Below are 21302 nucleotides of genomic sequence, written 5' to 3'. Positions count from 1 at the left end.
ACCCCAGACTTACCTCAAGATTTAAATCATATCATTTCTTCACAGATCCCTGTGATGACGTTGCAGCCCTGCAGGGGGTCTGTGGATCAGAAGTTGAGAACCACTGATATAAATCACAACTCATGATCATGAACTCAAGCTGTGAGCTGCACAACAATGCACCACAGAAATAGCTGGTGACAAGTAGAAAGGATATTGTATTAATATAATAGGCAGGAATGACTTTAAATTAACTGGATTATAAAGGAGGGTCTAAGAAACACTTGAAAATAATCTTATAGCACTGCTCTTCCTTTTATAGGGGCTATCAGATGTTAAACTCACAGGAATGAACTAGCATCAAATAAGTTTGTGCACAAAGGTAAGAGGAGAGTGAAAAAAAGTGATTTAAAGTAACACTTGATAACAACAATCCAGTATTTCAACTCTGAGCTACATATATTCTCTACTATTGCATTTAAGAGATAATAAAGATGCTGGAATTTCAAAATAAATTCAGACTTTTGAATCTTTACAAGTTAATCACAACCTTTATGTATCTATGTGCCCATCTAATACAAAATACCTGCATGGTAGGTATCCCATTTATTAAGGAAAATATTGGATTTCTTGTTCTGAATGGTAGCATTCAATTTCCTTTCTGCAACTACCTTTCAATTGGCTGTTGAACAAAGTCCACTGTAGCACTCTATGGATCTAAAATCAATTTTTAAGATGCATGGTAATTATTCTAGCAACTCAAAACCCTTGTTAAAAAATTCTATTATCTTCATGATCATTGTAAGATATCATAAACTGAGAATTAGTGATTTGATTATGGCCCCCTTTAATAAAAGGAGCTCCATCCTCACAGTTAGTAACTGGGCATTGTTGATCAAGAACATAAGAAACCATCTCCCTAATTAGTTTGAAGTCTATCATTCTTGGCAAGAATCCTCAAAAGCAGGAGGTTTCAATGTTCTAGTGGAAATTAGCCAGTGGCCACCAACTCACTACAGCTGATTTTTTATCCTGATCTAGGTTTGCTACTTCTGAAATTGTTGTAAAAGGAAGCAATCACACAAAATGAATTTATAAAATCACTATGGAATGGTGATACTTTTTTAAACCTGTGGCACTTCTTGGAATTACCAGCATTGACTGATTAAACACCCAAGAAATCTTCAAACCCCCAAAGCTTCAGTAATATGATTAAAGATGGACACCAGGCCAACAGAAAATCAAAGCCAGACAAGTGCTACAGGATTTATCTTGATGGGTTTCTCTATTGACCCAAATAACCAGAATCTTCTTTTTGTCTTAGGGCTGTTTATCTATTTGTTAACATTAGGAGGGAATCTAGCCATCATTACATTGATCATGATAGATCAGCGTCTCCAAACTCCTATGTATTTTCTCCTTGGCAATCTCTCTTTTGTGGAGATCTGCTGCACTTCCACTACTGCCCCTAAAGTGTTATGGGACCTCTTGTCAGGGGACAAGACCATCTCCTATATAGGATGTGCTTTACAATTGTATTTCTTTGGTACTTTTGGAAGCACAGAATGTGTTCTTCTCTCAGCTATGGCATATGATCGTTATGTAGCTGTTTGTCACCCCTTGCACTACACGTTGCTCATTAACCAAACAGTACGTCGACGATTGTTGGCAGCCTCATGGATTATTGGCCACTCCAATTCCACTATTAATACAGCCATGGTCTTTTCCCTACATTTCTGCCATTCTAATAAAATCAATCACTTTTTCTGTGACATTCCTCCCTTGCTACACTTATCTTGTTCTGATATCTTTGTTAGCCAGATGGTGACCTTTACCATCTCTGGTGGTATTATGATTGTATCATTTGGCCTAACCCTTCTTTCCTATGTTTTCATTGTTTCCTCTGTCCTCAAAATTCACACTGCTCATGGTAGGATGAAGGCATTTTCCACCTGTGGATCACATCTCACTGTGGTGAGCATCTTTTATGGCACTCTGATGTATACCTACATAAGGCCTTCCTCTACTCACTCCATAAAAGAAGACCCCCTAATTTCAATTCTATACACCACCATTATACCATTGCTCAATCCCTTGATCTACAGCTTCCGAAACAAGGAAGTACAAGGGGCACTTTACAAAGTTCTTGCAAAGAGGAGGTCATAAATGTAAGTTTTAAATTTTGCAATTTTTGAAAATTAATTCCATTCAAAATCATAAAAATAATTGATGTAAGGAAAATCACTGAGAAGTTTTCTCTATGATTATTTTGTAATAGTGTAATATAACTAATAATGGAATTAATTCTGCATTTTGTGACAATGTTTTTAAAATTGTGATAGATAAACATTCACCTGTCTTCTTCAGACATTTTCAGTTATTTCACAGGAATTCATAGAAAAGTAACCTGGATTAGCAATCTGTCATTCAACTTCAAGTTGAAAGGGAATTTTTATTTATTTATTTATTTGCTAACTTTTGGATTATAGATAGAGGCCAAGGTTATTATTTTATTTTCAATAATTTGTAGTATAAGATCCATCCTGCTTTATGTGAGTGGCTTTTCTTAACATATAGAAAATTATGAATATGTAACCTAGAAGATTGGTTTGCAAGTATTACAACTGTTCCCAAAATGTCATTTATTTCCAAGAAGGCAGCAAGCAGTTCAATATGATGGCTATGAATTTCTTTGACTGTTTCTCTTTCCAAAAGGAGATTTCCAAAGTTTGCCTTTTGGAAAGAGAAGCAGTAGATGAACTGTGCACCTTTCTACACAATAGCTGTTCCGTGCAATCCTGGAATGGGCACTAACTCTCAGGATTGCCAGGATTTAGCCACTTCCAAAATGGCACCTGTTTATTGTGGCACAAAGCAAGGAAGGTTGCAGGAAGGTTGCATGGAGCATAGACTGCTTTTCTTTCTGAAAGACAATCTTTAGAAGAGCTAAACAGTGCAAGACATGATGGCATGGGGGAGGGCCAAGTGTGTGAGGTGTGGTGCAAGGAAGGAAATAGTCTCAAGAGCTGTGAAAACCCAGCCTGGTCAGAAAGCCCAAGGGACCCAGCAGGGCAGGATGGAGACATTTTCTGTCCCCTGTAGCAAAATAAAACAAAATTGAAGTGAAGTAAAACTTTTTCAAAAAATTTAACAATGGAGATGTAACCAATCCTTTTTTAAAAAAATATTTTTTATTAATTTTCTATTAATTACAATTTTGTCCTTAATAAACATTGCGTTGTCGGAATATTTAATTTGCTTAAGAATACAAATGTCATTCTTACTCTCCACCCCTTTTTTCCAACCACTGGTAAAATAAATTCCAAGTTTGATAATAATCTATCTTCTTTGTGTTTGATTTTCAATGTAAGTCTGTCCATTTCTTCAGTCTAATATCTTCTTAATTATCTCTTCATCTTGAAGTGTTTTTTCATCTTTCCAATATTGTGCAAAGATAATCCTTGCTGCTGTTAAAACATATAATACTAAATACATACTTCTCTTATCAAATTTTTATGATATCATCCCTAATAAAACAGTTCAAATTTAAAATCTACATGTTTCCTTATTATCTTTTCTAGCTATCTTATGTATTTTTGCCCATTTTCTTTTTTGTTTTAGCACAAGTTCACCACATATGATAAAATGTGCCCGTCTTTTGATTACATTTCCAACATTTACTAGACATTTTAAAACATTTTAGCTAACCTAGCAGGTAGTAAATGCGATCTAAATTTAATCAATCCTTGAACTCACTGGGAAAATATTTCTCTCAAAATTTAGTACTAATAATTGTATCAAATTGATGCACATCAAATGACAAATGACTTTTCTTGAATGCTCTGTCTTTCCTTATTTGGTTCTCTTCAGCTTTTCCCCATAACCTCACATTTTCCATTTCCTTTTTTTACTTCTCTTCAGACTTAATTATAAAGAAGGAAATTATTAGGAATGACACTGAAAAATTGCACTACTCTTCAAAACTTGCTATTGTGCAAGGAATCTCTTGTGACTTTGGGAGCTGTCTCTCAGTTTGATATGTGAATGATTTGGTAATTTTGCAGCATTATAAATATAGGCAATAAATTATGAAAGGCCATGCTAAAGTATAATTTTTGAATATGAGGAATTAAAATAAGGAAAATCTTTCTATCTCTTTTTAAATTTATTCCTTCATCTAATTATTAAGGATAATATCAATATAAATGAGGTTTTCTAATTAGAGATTTATCTGAGGTGAGAGGAGGGGAGAAAGCTTAACTAATACTGTGAAAATAAGCATGAGTTTGATCTATCCCAAAACTATACTCCATACCAATAATTTATAGAATATTATTAGAAAATAAAGTTTAATTGCTCATAATGATTATTAAATAAATATTAGAATATATTAATATACCATTATTAACCTTTTCAAGCAACCTTTTCTATTCACCTTCAGCCTGCTGTTGTCATTTTCATCCATGTATAGAAGGGAATTCAGAATCATAATTTAAGAATCTCAGTTAGCAGATGGTTGTTGCCAATAGAGAAGCTTGAATTTGCTACTCTACTCAAATAGAAATAGTACCATTGCTCAATAGAAAGAGTACAGCTCCTTGCAGAGTGCCTTTGTGCTGCTCTCTTCTCTGCAAGGTAAGCCTTTGCATTGAGGTGAGGGGGCAACCAAGCCTGCTCATATCCAGAGAAAAACAGAAATGCTTCTTGTAGATTCCTGAATGTGTCCTGTCTTAGGCCGAGCACACACATGCATTCAAGAGGCAGTTGCAAAACTTTTACTTATAACATACAACAAAAAGCCATGTGCCAATGTTAACAAAGTAACCAAGTTTCCAGCAGTCTAGCACTTTGCATAAATGAAGTATTCCAAGTTCAGAGAGTCAGGCACAAGAGGGGTCAAACTGATCTGGAGTCTAATGCATGGAAGAGATTGTCAACTAGGTAGTTCCCCAAACAAAAGACAAAAGATGACCCATACTCTGTCAAGGACCTAGGAGTACTCATTTCAAAAGATCTAAGCCCCAGAGCTCACTATAACAACATTGCTAAAAAGGCATTAAGAATTGTCAACTTTATTTTATGAAGTTTTCTCTCTGGTAATGCTACACTTTTAACTAGGGCATACAAAACCTTTGCCAGATCTATCCTTCAACACTGCTCACCTGCCTGGAACCCACACTGTATTTGCGATGTTAATACATTAGAGAGAATCCAGAGGTATTTTACAAGAAAAATACTCAACCCCTCTGCTCGCGATAAAATTCCTTATACCTGAAATGCTTTGAAATTTTAGGCCTGGATAACCTTAAACTATGCCATCTACGTTCCGACCTAAGATTAGTACACAAGATTATCTATCATAACATCCTACCTGTTAATGATTACTTCAACTTCAACAATAACAAAAGGGCTATCAATAGATAGAAACTAAATGTAATCTGCTCTAATCTTGGTTGCAGAAAATACGACTTCAGCAATAAAGTAGTAAATGTCTGGAACACTCTACCTTATCCTGTTGTTAGTTTCTCTAACCCCCATACTTTTTACCTTAAACTGTCTACCGTGGACCTTACACGTTTTTTAAGAGGTCCCTAAGGGGGCGTGCATAAGCGTACCTACCATCCCTGGCTATGTTTTGCTTATTTATATCCATTTATTTGTGCCATTTTTTCATGTGTCCATGTCTATGTCTATACTGATACTATTTCCTTGTACTTGTTGACAAAATAATTAAATAAATAAAAAGAGACTCAGAATGATTAGAACCTGATTCATTGGGGCATAGCAGATGGGAGGAGAAGTACCAGATGTGCAACATTTTATTATATCCTATCTTGATAAAGTATATTGTAAATCTGAACTTCCTATGGATGGAGTTTCCTCATCCCACCTACCTTAAAAGGTTGACAATGATGGAACATCTTAATAGATAGATGTGTTGTGGCCCCGCCCTCCGAGCCTATCTCATCGGAGGAAGAAGGCTCCGAACATGAGGAAGTGTCTAACCTCCGTTCGTTGTAGGTAGCAGGATGGAAAAAGAACTCGACCACCAGCTCTTGGATGCTTGAATCATTTAATCCACCCGAAACGCAATGGTAACAGCAAGTGACTTCAATGCTGATATACACAAAGTCGGCGTTGGGAGTGGCTGCCTCCCAACGCCTTTTCAATACTCACGCCAGTTATCTACACGCCCTTCCGGGTATCGTGGCTATTGCGCATGCGCGAATCGTAGGCTCCTCGGCTTAGCGTCGGCATCGGGCGTCGGGTGTCAAATCCAGGTTCCCTATCTCAGCCGCTGCGTGACCGGCTGCCTATCTCTATCCTCAATCACCCCCACCACCAGTGTGCACTTGAGTCGCCACCCAGCCCCCCCATTCTCATGCCGTTGATGTTCGTAACCCCAGGATGCATAGACCAGGATCGCTGCTATGAGGTGAGTTGTCGAGTGGATCTCAACAGGCGGCTCCCCCTACCAGGGCTGTTCCTGGAAAACAGAAATGGACATGTTAACAGCAGTTTAAAGCGATGGTTATGTCCCTACGGTCCGGGCCTGTGTGGATGGTGTGTATGGAAGTGCCTAATCATTCGGTTGGCTCTCACATTATCAGCACTAACCCAGGAAGCATCCTCGAATGGGTATCCTTTCCATTTGATCAGGTATTGTAGTTTACCCCTCCTGAGTCTTGAATCTAGGAGTTCCTCTATCTCGTAGTGGTCCCCGTCTACTGGCCCAGGTCTAGTTAGGGTATCTTGAATACTGTCTACCGGTTTTAAGAGACTACTATGAAACACGGGGTGAACCTTACCCAACAGTGGTGGTAATTTTAGTTCCACAGTCACTGGATTAATTACTCGTATTATAGGAAAAGGTCCGAGGTACTTGGGTCCTAATTTCCGACTAGGGGTTTGCAATTTTAGGTACTTAGTAGATAGGTAAACCTGATCTCCCGTTGCGAATGGTTTGAGGTCTGCTCTTTTTTTATCTGCCTGGTGCTTGTATGTGTCTGTTGCTTTTTCCAAAGCCTTTTTTATTTGTGGCCACTGTTCCCATATGCAAACAATCCACCTGTCAGGTGATATTTGTTCTTGTTTGTGTATGTTAAGTTCCGGTATCACGGAGAATTCTTTACCTGACACAACTTGGAAGGGGGTGCAGCCCGTACTACCATGGACAGCATTATTGTATGCTATCTCAGCGAATGGAAGTAATTCCGACCAGTTAGACTGCTGATACGATATGTAACAACGCAAGTACCGCTCTACCATAGCATTTGTCCTCTCGACTGCTCCATTGGTGCATGGATGAAAACCTGAACTTAACCCTTGCGATGATCCTATCATTTTTATAAACGTGCGCCAAAACTTTGAGGTAAATTGAACACCTCTATCTGATATGATACGCTGAGGCGCGTCATGTAATCGATAAATATGCCAAATGAACAACTTGGCTAGCTTTCGGGCCGACGGTAGCCCATGGCATGGGATGAAATGGGCTTGTTTGGAGAAGAGATCAACCACAGTCCATATCACTGTGTTACCGCTGCTCTCTGGCAGATCCACAATAAAGTCCATGGCGATCTCATCCCAGGGTTGTGTGGGTTCCGCCACAGTCTGCAAAAGTCCGATGGGCTTTCCCGGCCGCGGTTTCGCCATGGCACATACTTACAACTTTTCACATATTGTTCAACCTCTTTCCTCATGCGTGGCCACCAGAATTGGCGGCGTATTAGATGTAGGGTCTTTAGGAAGCCAAAGTGGCCAGCCGCTTTAGTATCATGACACTTACGCAGGACGGGCTGTCGCAGTGCCTCGGGAATATACAATCTGGGTTATCACTGTTTTATGTTCCATTAACCAAATATCTGTTGCCAATTGCCGTCGGCCAGGCCTCCCTCTCCAGGCCCCTCCCCTCTGGCACTGCCTCAAATGCTAGCTGAGGAAGAGGAGATTAGTCAGGAGCCAGGTGTCTCCAATGAGAGCGAGGGAGGTGATCTGTCATTCCTGGATCCACGTCAACGAAGGCGTGATAAACGGTTGCAGCAGTTAAGGAGGTGTGCCAGGGATTATAACTGAGTCACTGGACCACACCCAGAGACTATATAAGAGAGTGTGGTGGCCATTTAAGACTCTGTGACAGACAAAAACTAACTCTGGCTAGTCACTTGAACAACGCTTAAAGCTGCCGAAAGGTTTCTTGTTTGGAACTGGACTATTTGTAAAATGTGTGTATTTCTGTTTATCTGGTGAAGGGATATTAAGTAAAAAGCACTTGGCAGTCGGTGCTCGTATTGCTGCCAAGTTTTTGATAACAAACTGTGGGTGCCAAGTGCTTCCTTTAACCCTCGGCTGGCTGTGTGTGTGTGTGTGTGGAGACGGGGACAGAACAAGATGTAAGTAGAACCCTAGGCAATTAGATCTGCTCTAAAACATACTCACACATATAGTATCTTCACTTAATTAATATCTGAACATGGATAGTAGAACCTACTGATTGCTAATTATATTAACAAGATGCTTATGTTAACATTATGTCTCATTTTGATTGTGTGGTATTATGTTCTATAATTAAATCTTGAGGGAAACAATGAACTGATTAATCAGTTTTCTAAATATACAGTCAATCTTTCCCACTGATGATATGTTTGTACATCTGTATCCAACAAAAGGTGGATAGTGTTTATCCAATACTACACTATACTTCATGGTCTAAAGACTATGCAGCAGAAGACCCAAATTCTAAGAATACAAGTAGTAAGTGATTTGTTGACTAAACATTTAACAGCAAAGCCATACATGTTTTCTGGGTCAAATTGTCATTTAGTTAAATATGTCTGACTCAACTATTTGTTAGACTCAATTCTATAAAGTTGACATTGCAAAGAGAATTTAAAGAAATTATAATACAATATATACTTTTCTACATAAAATGTTATATGTTGCAGAGAGAAAGGGAGCAATTTTTTCAGAAATTTGGACTCAAATTAAAAATATTATGAATCAAAATAATGAGAATCTATTTGTGTGGGGGACAGGATTTTATATGAATGCAAAGCAATAAAACTAAGGCATATTTAAAGAGAGTCTCAAAAGTGCTTTTTTTTTTCCTTCAGAAGGCAACTGGATTGTTTTTTCCTTGAGGAAGAAGGAGAAAATATTTTGCTTCTCATACAAGAAGCTTCTTAAGTTCTGATGGTGGGAAGATGGAAGGATAGGTACTGACAGCTGAGACTGGATGAGAGGGGACTGAAGGATAGGTTCTGACAGGGTGGTGGGGAAGTGTTGGTGAGTCAGACGTATCTTATACTTTCTTAAGAGTTTCCATCTTCAAGCTTCACTGTAATACTTTATAGTAAGTGCGGATTTTCTAGCTTTGAATAGAATAGAATAGAATTCTTTATTGGCCAAGTGTGATTGGACACACAAGGAATTTGTCTTGGTGCATATGCTCTCAGTGTACATAAAAGAAAAGATACATTCGTCAAGAATCATAAGGTACAACACTTAATGATAGTCATAGGGAACAAATAAGCAATCAAATCATTAGGAAACAGTCAATATAAATCGTAAGGATACCAGCAATCGTAAGGTTACAGTGATACAGTCATAAATGGGAGGAAATGGGTGACAGGAACAATGAGAAGATTAATAGTAATGCAGACTTAGTAACTAGTTTGACAGTGGTGAGGGAATTATTTGTTTAGCAGAGTGATGGCATTCAGGAAAAAACTGTTCTTGTGTCTAGTGTTCTTGTATCATGCCTTTTGGAGATTAAGACACCATACATGGCATAGATTCATGCTTTTCCTCTAACATGCTTCCTTGTAGATATGTCATAATGGAGAATCAAACTACTGTTCCTTATTTTCTGCTCCTGGAATTTTCAAAAAATCGGCAACTGCAGCTTCTACATTTCTTCTTATTCTTCATATTATACCTGGCAACAGCAACAGCAAATCTTCTCATCATCTCTGTAATAGCTTTTGACCATCAACTGCACAGCCCCATGTACTTCTTTCTAATGAATTTGGCTTTGCAAGACCTAGGCATTGCTTCAGTCATTGTTCCCAAATCTATGATAAATTCTCTCATGGACACCAGACAAATCTCTTACTTTGGTTGTCTTGCTCAAATCTTTCTCTTTGTCTCCTTTGAAGCTTTTGAATTGTTCCTCCTGACAGTCATGGCATATGATCGGTATGTTGCCATTTGCCGCCCACTGCACTATGAGATGGTGATGAATTGGAAAGCCTGCATCAAAATAGTTATTCTGGTGGGAATTACAGGTATACTTTATGGAATGTTGCACACCACTGGCACTTTTTACATCCCTTTGTGTTCTAATATTATCAACCAATTTTACTGTGAAATTCCACAATTGCTAAATCTGTCCTGCTTTGGTTTCAATCTACTTGAAATTGGATTGCTTGGAGTTAGTATAACTGCAGGATTTGGTTGCTTTATTTTTATTATCTTCTCCTATGTCATGATCTTCAAGGCAGTGCTGAGAATCCCTTCAATGAAAGGAAGGCAGAAGACCTTTTCCACTTGTCTTCCACATCTGATAATCTTTTGTATTCTTTTGGTAACTTCATGCCTGGCCTACCTGAGACCCCCCTCTAATACCCCATCTTATTTAGATTTAGTATTCACTGTCCTATATTCCTTACTTCCACCCCTGTTCAATCCAATCATCTATAGCATGAGAAATAAGAATATCATACTTGTCCTAGCTAAACTGTGGAGATTCTGACATTTTGTTCACTCATGTTTTTTTATTTGATTCTCTTGCATTGAACTTTTTAAGTTTTTTGCCTTCAGGAAGGGAAAGGAATTACAAAGGAAACACAGTTAAGATAGAAATAAATACTAATCATATCCTCCCAGATCAATGCTACCACTTGAGAAGGCGCTAAAGTATAATTCCATATCCTGAGTCACAGCCTTGACCCACTCCTCTTGGCAGCCCCTCAAATATTGGAATACTGCTATCATGTCTCCTCTGGTCCTTCTCTTCACTAGATTAGCCATGCCCAGTTCCCAGTTCCTGCAACCATTCATCATATGTTTTAGTCTCCAGTTCCCTAATCATCTTGTTGCTCTTCTCTGCACTCTTTCTACATTTTTATAGTGTGGTGACCAAAACTAGATGCAGTATTCTAGTGTGGTCTTACTAAGGCTTTATAGAGTGGTATTAGTACCTCACTTGATCTTGATTGTATCCCTCTGTTAATGCAATTTAGGATTGCATTGGCTTTTTTGGCTGCCGCTGCACACTGTTGGCTCATATTTAATTGGTTGTCCACTAAGATTCCAAGATCCCTCTCACGGTTACTGCTATTACGCCTGGTTTTACACAGTCTATATGTGTACTTTTGGGTTTTCTTGCCTAAGTGTACAACTTTACTTTTATCTACATTGAATTTCATTTTGTTAGATAGGGTCCAGTGTTCAAGTCTGTCAAGATGACTGAAAAGAGCTGGGAAATGGGTAATTGATTCTTTTACTGATGAAATATATATTTATACTACAGATAGGCTCAGTTTAAAATGTCACGTGGTTGTGTAGACTTGCCTAAGCTTCCTTTTATAAACTTATTATTTTGACCCAGTTTAGTTCCAGTGTAGCTGTTGTTAAAATTTCTGTAGAACTTTAAGTTCTACTTTTCTTTTTGGAGAATTCATTCCATTTAAGCACTTATTTTTTGGGCTGTCTGGTCCTGAAGTCATTGCTATCTCTCAAGTTCTCCAATACTAAGTGGGATCTAAGATGTAAAAGCGCTTTTATTAAAACAAGAAAGAAATGTATAAAATTGATATGATTTTTTTGGAATAATTAGCTGGAGTGCACTGTTCCTTTGAATTGGTGAAAGACTGTCTTGAAGACTGTGGTATTAATTCCTTTTGATCATAAAGCAAACTTGTTTTACAAAAAAACTAATTAGTTAAGGCCTTCCCAGAAGTGGCATATAGTTGGTCTAAGCAGTGATTAGTGTCCCATTGTGGGAGGGGTGATGCTGTCTCCTTTGAAGAAGACTATGTTATAGTCTTTTCTTAGGAAGCAATCCATGAATTCAACTTTGTTAGGTAAATTTGCTGGTAACCAACTTCTCTGTTTTAGAGAAAGCTGATGAATGCATTGATGGTGCTAATTTCAGAGGGCATTGGATGAAATAGATTATCTGGATCCTTTTCAGTCAGGGTTAAGGCCAGATGACAGCACTGAAAAAGATTAAAATATCTTGTTACTTCTAGCTACATTTTTTGGAAAGAAGCAATTTCCAAATTTCCAATTTGACATCTTTGTTCCTCATGCTGTAGATTATTGGATTTATTAGTGAAGACATGACAATAGATAGCATACTTAGTCTAGCCTGGGTAAAGAATTAAGAGGTAGTATCAGATGAGCCAAGATACTATTGCCAAGGAATACAGAAACAATAATGAGTGTGGGATGCAAGTGGAAAAGACCTTTTCCTTTCTCTCAACTCAGTATTCTCAGCACGGTAGAAAAGATCCACACATAGATTTTTAAAAAAGTGAAGAATAATTTTGGGATAAGAATTTGGCTTGCTGCCTAACTCAAGAAGAGAGAACTACAGATCTGCCACATTCATTTTTGTGGGCCATTTTTAATTGCTGAGGATTTGGTGTTGCAGCCCCTCAATTTTCAAGAGCAAAAATGGGCTATTCGTGTTTTTTAAAGTCACTATTTTCAGAGCACTGTATCAAGTTGGTCATTGAGTTCCAAAACTGTAATGAATGTTCTTTTATGTTGGCAATGCTTGTAAGAAGACCTGTAGCCTCAATCTCAGACAAGGTTTATTTTGTCGTTAGACAAAGTTCAGTTTCTGGGTCTTAAAATTTATGCTTTTCAGCCAGTTATTTCCACATTTTTCAGTGCAAGTATAATAGAACGTAGGGCTCTTTTCAACTTCAGCCCAGGCATGGGAGTGCAAATCGGTTCAAGGAAGTCCTTTTACCCGTAACATATTCATGGATCTTCTTTGCCCATCCCCACCCCCACATTGGGCCTGTTCCTACTGGTGGGAACATCCCCTTTTCTCACTTCCTGAATGCCCTGCAGTGAGACCTTGAATGGGCTGCCCAAACCGAGGGCCCTGAAGATTCTGTGAGGCTGCTTTTTGCCCCAAGCTCCTGCTTCTTTGGGGATCTCCCTTGAAAGTAATACTCATGTTGCAGAGTTTTACCATTGAGCACGAATGGAAGACAAAGAAGCTGCTGCTGCTCCTTCACTGCACACACACACCCCAATTCAGTTTGACTGGGGTTCCTTGATCCATGAGAACAAGACCCATCAGGTCTCAGGCTGGGTAGGACAGCTGCTCCCACTCAATTGCCCGGCATCCGTGAATGCTTTTGCCATGGGTGACATAAAAGAAGCACTGTTGGCAATGCTGTCCTACCCTCCTGAGACGATGGCTCTCAATAAGCCTGCACCAGCCGTTTGGATCACCCTGTGGCCTCCCTTCCCCAGGGACTTTTTGACAAGTTTCATGCTCTTCCTTTTAAGCTCTTTATTGGAAAATAAGTTGTAATTGCAACACCAACAGTTAAATTAGCACAATCACAGACTAATCTGTTGTTCAAAATGTATACCTATAATTAAAAACATAAAAATGTAAACATTAAAAAAAAAGAAGAGAGAACTGCCATTGTATCAGACTGATGCTATGCACTCAACATGAAATGCCAGCCTTGTGAATCTTCTCTCTGAAGGTGAGAACTAGATATAACAATTCTATTTTGACAACCTCTGCTTGGATATGACAGACACTACATTCTCAAGTTGATCTAACAAACCGAAGAAGAAAGACCAACTTCATGCTCACGCTGTTTTACAATAAAACTGATCTTTTATGTTATCGTTCAAATTTTGTCTGTTAAAGGAAAAACCAATTAATGTGCCTTCCCCTAAAATCAAGAGCAAAAGAAATGTCAGAGATAAACCCTAATTACTTTTTATACCTAATATCTAAAATGTCTTAATCTAATGCCTTTCTACAGGATGATTATGAGATTGGGTGAATTAACTCATTGATAATTTCTGAAACTGACTTCCAAAATGAAATTATTTCCCATTTAGGAATAGCCACTCTCCCCTTTTACGAAGAAAGGTGAATATATGCGACCTAGGATAATGTTGCAGGATCCAATCTGATCGGTTATCAGGACCAGAAGTTTTGTCTTCCCAGCTTTCTGACTCATAATGGAGTCCATCTTCAGAGAACTTCTCTCTATCAGAGTGTGTACTTTGGGGTGTTCTCCATGTGATATTTATATGGTGCCAATTTTATGTGGCTTTCTAGGTTTTGATTGGGGTTTTGATGGATGGCTATTAAGTCGTTGGCTTTATTTTTATATTTTTTCCCCATTCTACTGTTTTTAATATTATTTCCAGCAGCACCTCTTTTTTGATATTTACTTAAGGGCAATTTAAAATGAGCATTTGAAATATGGCATCTCAAGTATTTTAAATCTTTACTTATAGCTATAGATAGTCCTCAATTTATGACAACAATTGAGCCCAACATTTCTGTTTCTAAGCAAATCAGTTGTTAAGTGAGCTTTCCCCCCATTTTATGACGTTTCTTGCCACAGTTGTCAAGTGAATTACTGCAACTGCTAAGTTAGTAATACAGTTATTAAGTGAATCTGGCTTCCCCATTAACTTTGCTTGTCAGAAGGTCACAAAAAGTGATCACATAACCCCAGGACACTGCAGCCATCATAAATACATGCCGGTTGCCAAGGGTCTGAATTTTAATTATGTGGCCATGAGGATACTGCAACCATTGCAAAGAAAATGATCTTAAATCATTTTTTTCAATGCTGCTGTAACTTAAAACAGTCACAAAATGATTGGTTGTAAATTGAGGGCTACCTGTATTGATTTACAAGTTCACAGGATAGTAATGAATACCATGCCCTGATTAAAAAAATATATTCTTTCCCAGGGAGATCAGAGGAGCGATTAATTTGTATTATTAAAAATTTAGTGAAAGTGGCACTTCTCTTCAATTTATATTTCAATTATATTTCATAGCATAATGTCATGTCAAACACAGAACTTACAGTATCTTCTTTATAATTTCTTGATGGGAAATCTTCAGATTATTTTTCTGATATTATTCAGTCATGATCTGCACAACTTCTTTTTAAAAGTTTATCTATAGGTATTTTTCAATTTAGAAATAAAATTACAATGGAATTGAAGGAAGGAACTTATTACATGCAGCCAATTACTTTGAATTACTTTGACAAAGTCAATACTTTACCAATAGTAGTTGTAAATATAATAATAATAAACAAATCATAGACAATAAATGAATCACAGAAGTTATATAAACATGAAAATATAAATATACATAATATAAATATACATAATTTTCATAAGCTTAGTAAAAAAAATAAACCAAAATTTAGGCATTTACTATTAAGCTTTAAATAGTGAGAGTGAGGTTTATTATCTTATTCTGCAAGGCCTTTTTTTTTTTTTTCATTTAAGTAGCAACAATCTGAGGCTACCATGGCTGCAATTTATCTTCAGGCAACTGTCATAGGACAACGTGGCATTAGATAATTCTCATAGTCAGGTAGATAGCATCAGCATGACATCACGAAGGGTAGTTTGTGGTCTCCATGTAGATCTGGAGTGTCAAACTTACATCATCACAGCAGTGTCATGTGACATATTGGGACTTTTTCCACCTTTGCTATCACATTGGCGTGGTAGCACGTGACACATCCGGCCTATGGGCCAGGAGTTTGACAGCTCTGATGTAGATGTTTTATTATAAGTCCATCTGAGCTAGCAGTTCAGAAACCCACTTAAGTGAGTCAAGGCTTAAAGTGAAAGAAACCTTGTATGCTACTTTAATTCAAGATCTAAGAGAAGGCAACCGGAGCTTTGAATTATGCTACTTGTTTAGAGGTCTCATTTTTAAACTTTTATATTCAATTTATATATTTTGCATACCAATTTTAAAAAAGCAATTGTGATTTTTTTTGTTTTGTCAAATATATCTATATTCTTGTATTATAATGATTATTTGTATTTATTTCAGATGATCCAATTCAGACTCTGTAAAGAAACAGCTTGATTTGGTTCTAGAGAAGATTTCAGTGAATAAAAGTCCTTTGAGATGAGGATGATTGGAAACAGAATTTATTTTTTCCATGATTAAATATCTTTTCCATAATTACTTTCAAAAATATATTTTAAAACTGTTGAGCATTTGAAAATTGCTAAAGAAAATTGCCTAAGAAAATCAAAGTGAACTAAATCAAGAGCAAACTAAATAATTGGAATTGGAATCAATTTTAGTTATTCTCAGTTGTGGACCATTAAATAATTGGGACAATAAACTTCTATTTATTTTAATGGATCCAATTAGATAATAAGATTAATCCAAGAGATAATTGACTCACAAATACTTAGCATATTATGTTACAGATTTTTTGTGGAGGTCTCCATTCCAGAACTTTGAAAAAACTCCAGGTTTCTGTTAATCTGAATTTCTTTTCTCCAAAATTTGAATTATATTGTTTTACACACATTTGGACTATGGCTAAATTTTCAATGACTGCCTTTAGTAAAAATTCTCCTCCTTGTTGCAAAGTAGAATATTCCACCTTTATTTAATTTAATTGACTTCAGAGAGAAATATAATAGATAGCATTTTGCATCAGAAGAAAACACACTATTTTGCAGTTTCATAGGTATATATTACACAGGAGAGTGTCACTCTCCCAGGCACAATTAATTAATTAATTAATATACTACGCATCTCATAGATTGAAGTGAGCCTGGGCAGTTTACAATATAATAATGAATAGACATATAAAAACAATTATATAATAACAGATTAAAATTATGAAATTAAATACAGACTAAAAGACCACAGATGTGGAGTGAAGCAGCAGTGGTATGTTCTTTGTCAATGAACATTCATCTGCAGCACTAAAAACATGAAGATCCAAGGGTGTGACTGCTCCTCTTCTACCAACAACATTGACTATACAACCAAAGAGAATCATCATAATACCCAAATCTGCAGCTGGTATTGAAATTCATTAAGAGATCATAAAGCATAAAAACAGATAACAACCCTCTTCCCAGCTCTTCAAAAAGCATGACCAATGTTCTCCAAACTGTATCCTAAACTGAAGCCAGACTGAAATAGGTACTGATAAATCACTTTCTCCAAGAATCTCTGCAATGATTGTCCATGTCCTGTCCCAGACCAAACATACACAAACACATGGGAAGCTTTATTGGAAATTGGTGAAGTAAGGACTAAAGTGGCAAAGTAAGTGTGAGAACCTAAATATACAAGAAAATGTCCAGAAGTTTGTCTTTTAAGAGTTCCAAATCTAAAAAGTAGACACAAGAGTACTTAAACTGAACTCTTAGGATCTAACATTACAGGAGCTACATTAGTTGTCTCAGGTCCAAACCAAAGCCAAAATGATTCACTGACAGATCTGTAAAAATTATCCTTTGCCAGTAATGAATAATAATAATAAAGATAATAATAAAGTTGTGTGGTAAGTAATAAAAAATGAGCAGGTTAGATATTGTGAGATTTCTAAATAAAAACTGACAGCATCTTAACTCATAGCACACCAATATTTAAAGATTGTCATATACCAGCAATGGCAATCCCACAGTTATAGGCCCGTTATCATACCAAAAATTCTTGGATGGCCCTTCAACTCTTATCTGTCGTCTGGACTACTGCAATGCCCTCTACATGGGGCTGCTCTTGTGGTGCACCCGAAGGCTTCAGCTGGTCCAGAATGCGACCGCGCAGGTTGTTACGGGAGCTTCCCGTTACTCCCGTGTTACACCTCTCCTGTGTGAGCTGCACTGGTTGCTGGTGGTCCTTCGGATCCGCTTCAAGGTGCTGGTACTCACCTATAAAGCCCTTCATGGCATGGGCCCAGGGGACTTGCAGAACCACCTCCTACTGGCCTCCCACTGCCCAGTGCGCTGTTATAGGACTGCCCTCCTCCGGGTGCCATCAGCCAGACAATGTCGCCTGTTGGTGCCCAGGATGAGGGTGTTCTCTGTGGCCACACTGAGCCTCTGGAACGAGTTACCCATTGGGCTCCGAACGGCCCCCGACCTCCGCTCTTTCCACGGTGACCTGAAGACGTGACTTTTTCAACAAATCTCTTGATCTGTTGGGGGTTTTAGTTTTAACTGTCAGGAATTTTAATTGGGATTATTTTAGTATTCATTTTATTGTCTTGTTGTTTTATTGTTGTGAGCCACCCCGACTCCTTCGGGAGAAGGGCGGCATATAAGTGTGATAAAAATAAATAAAATAAATAAACTCTGTGCATTGACAAAATTTGCTGCTCTAGAACTTCATGCACATCTTCTCATTTAATCCATATGTGAACGTGGATAGTGCAAGCTACTAATTGTTAATTACATTAATGATATTGTTAATATTTTGTGTAATTTTGACAGTGTGGTTCTTTGCTATGTAATTAATTCTTGAGGGAAATGTATAATAAATATACATTCAACCTTTCATACTGATGATACATCTGTACATCTGCATGCAACAAAAGTTGGACATTTTTTTATCCAATACTGCACCTATGTTTCTGAGTCAAAGCAGTATGCAGCAGGAGACACAAATTCTATGAAGAAGAGCACCAAGTGAAATGTAGACTGAAAATTTAATAGAAAGGTATATCCTGTTTTCTGCAAATTGTCATTTAGTTAAATCTGTATGGCTTGACTATTTGTTAGACTCAATTCTGTAATGCTAACATTGGAAAGAGAATGTAAAGAAATGATAACATAACACCATACTTTAATATGTTATTTAGATGGGGTAAAGAAAATAAAGGATTATTTTCAGAAATATAGACTTGAATTAAGAAATATGACAAATCAAAATAATAAGAATCTGTTTCAGAGAGTGGATGGGATTTTACATGCATCCTAAGAAATAAAACAAATGTCTGTTTAAAATGGTCATATCTCTCCCTCATGCTTATACTGGAAAATAAAATGTATTTATACATTGTAGAAATGTAGATCTGCTCCCTAATAGGTGAATTAATATCACTGGCATTATTTTTACGTTCATCTGTGCTTAACGGACAAAGTATGATGGTATTTCTGAAATTGTTTCTTCATTATATACTTCTAAAACACTCATTCCTGTAACCTCAAATCTCAATACTATGCACTATAGGGCAAAATATTTTCAACCAAGGTAGGCTATCCACATCTATGACTCCCATTGAACTGAAATTTGACAAATGTTATAAACCATTTTGCAGACATAATGCAAAATGTTGTAAATCCTCTTGATGTTTGATTGTGCTATATAGTTCAATATGGGTTATTTTTAAGGCAGAAATGTCTTTGAATTTTTAAGAACATTTTCAGTGAAGGCAGTACTTAGAAGCTCTGCCATTGTTGAGCATAATGAGGAATTTGGTAAAGGAATTATGCCTCCCTGGAAAAGCAGCAAGCAATTCCATGGGTCAGCCAAGGAGAAGAAGGTTTCACCATGGCTATCCTAAGGGATGTGAGGGGAGGGGAAATGGTGCAAGCCTATATATTGAAAATGTTTCAAAAGGGTATAGTTGTCTACTTGTTGATAAATGTTTGAGTCATATTACTCAAAGTGATCCTTAAAAAATCATGGCTAGTGTATTATATGTCCATCTAATTTTTAATTAAAAATTAGGGGGAAATTATTTGGGTATATTTGATAGGAAGATTTTGATTTCTTTAGAAAAATAGATAGAGAATTATGAATCATGTCTGTGAAAAAATTAAAGAAACTTATATCTAGACCAACACTTATCAATGAGTAATTTGGCAAATAATGACCTTTTTAAATATACCATTAAGGCAGCACATTTTATACTACAATAAAATAATATAATAAACTGTGAAAACTATATGAGTGGCCACCAAGAATTGGAAAGGCATATTTAAGAATGGAAGTAGTGATTTTGCACTCATATATAGTTTTCTCTAATATTATTTCTCATATTATCTGCTTCCTTACAGTTATTTCATAATTTAAACATGGAGAATCAAACCATTGTGTCTTATTTTCTGCTTATCGAATTCTCAAAAAACCGTGATCTGCAACTCCTACATTTCTTCTTATTCTTCATATTATACCTGGCAACGGCAATAGCTAATTTTGTCATCATCACTGCGGTAGCTTTCGACCATCGCCTGCACAGCCCCATGTACTTCTTTCTAATGAACTTGGCTATACAGGACTTGGGTATTGTTTCAGTCATTGTCCCCAAATCCATGATAAATTCTCTCATGGACACCAGACAAATTTCTTACTTTGGTTGTGTTGCTCAAATCTTTTTCTTTTTCTCCTTTGAAGCTTTTGATTTCTCCCTCCTGACAGTCATGGCATATGATCGTTATGTTGCTATTTGTCATCCCCTGCACTATGAGATGGTAATGAATTGGAAAGTCTGCACCAAAATAATTATTCTGGTTGGGGTTACAGGTCTTCTCTATGGAATATTGCACACCACTGGAACTTTTTCCACCCCTTTCTGTTCTAATGTTATCAACCAGTTTTTCGGTGAACTTCCATACTTGTTAAAGTTATCCTGCTTTGATTTCAATCTAGTTGAATTTGGATTCTTGATTATTAGTATCATTGCAGAATTTGGTTGCTCCATTTTTATTATTGTCTCCTATATCATGATCTTCAAAGCAGTGTTCAGAATCCCTTCTGTGAAAGGAAGGCAGAAGGCCTTTTCAACTTGTCTTCCCCATCTTATAATTGTTTGTATCTTTTGGGTAACTTCATGCTTGGCCTACCTGAGATCGCCTTCTAACATCCCAAGTTACTTAGATTTAACATTCACCATCCCATATTCCTTACTTCCACCCCTGTTCAATCCAATCATCTATAGCATGAGAAATGAGAAAATCAAATCTGTCCTGTCTAAACTGTGGAAAGTCTGAAATTTTCTTTTACCTGTGTTTTTCATTTGATTCTCCTGCATTGAACTTTCTGTGTCATTTGCTCTCAGTTTTATCAGGAAGAAAAAGCAATTGTAAAGTGAAACTCAGCTGAGATACAGATAGAGCCTTATCATGTCGCTTCAGATCAATGGTCCAGGTCAGCACTGGAGAAGTGGTAAACTACAATTCCATACTCTGAGTCATTGCCATTTCAATCAAGCAGAGGCCAGGAGAGGAATATGAAAAATATGTCCAATTAATTATTTTACCATTGAAATATAGATTTACTGTATACTATAGAAAGGCTCAGTTTAAAAGGG

The 21302-nt window shown here is 37.1% G+C and overlaps 3 protein-coding genes across 3 annotated transcripts; all 3 read left to right on the top strand.

Annotated features, from left to right (window-relative positions):
• Positions 1–1197: 1197 nt before the first annotated feature.
• On the top strand, positions 1198–2145 carry LOC117668709 (olfactory receptor 5G29-like). The gene has a single exon (XM_034422772.1). The coding sequence runs from the start codon at positions 1198–1200 to the stop codon at positions 2143–2145; it is 948 nt and encodes a 315-aa protein (XP_034278663.1).
• A 7672-nt stretch (positions 2146–9817) lies between these two features.
• LOC117668868 (olfactory receptor 14A16-like) lies at positions 9818–10732 on the top strand. Its single transcript, XM_034422924.1, has one exon. It carries the CDS (start codon positions 9818–9820, stop codon positions 10730–10732), a length of 915 nt encoding a protein of 304 aa, XP_034278815.1.
• A 9323-nt stretch (positions 10733–20055) lies between these two features.
• Positions 20056–20982, top strand: LOC117668708 (olfactory receptor 14A16-like). The gene has a single exon (XM_034422769.1). The coding sequence runs from the start codon at positions 20068–20070 to the stop codon at positions 20980–20982; it is 915 nt and encodes a 304-aa protein (XP_034278660.1). The 5' UTR covers positions 20056–20067.
• Positions 20983–21302: the final 320 nt, after the last annotated feature.

Source organism: Pantherophis guttatus, chromosome 4 (genome assembly GCF_059756535.1).
Source record: "Pantherophis guttatus breed Tessera chromosome 4, ASM5975653v1, whole genome shotgun sequence".
Classification (NCBI taxonomy): domain Eukaryota; kingdom Metazoa; phylum Chordata; class Lepidosauria; order Squamata; family Colubridae; genus Pantherophis; species Pantherophis guttatus.
Note: the sequence above shows the minus strand (reverse complement) of the source record. Positions and strands in the feature narration are given on the sequence as shown.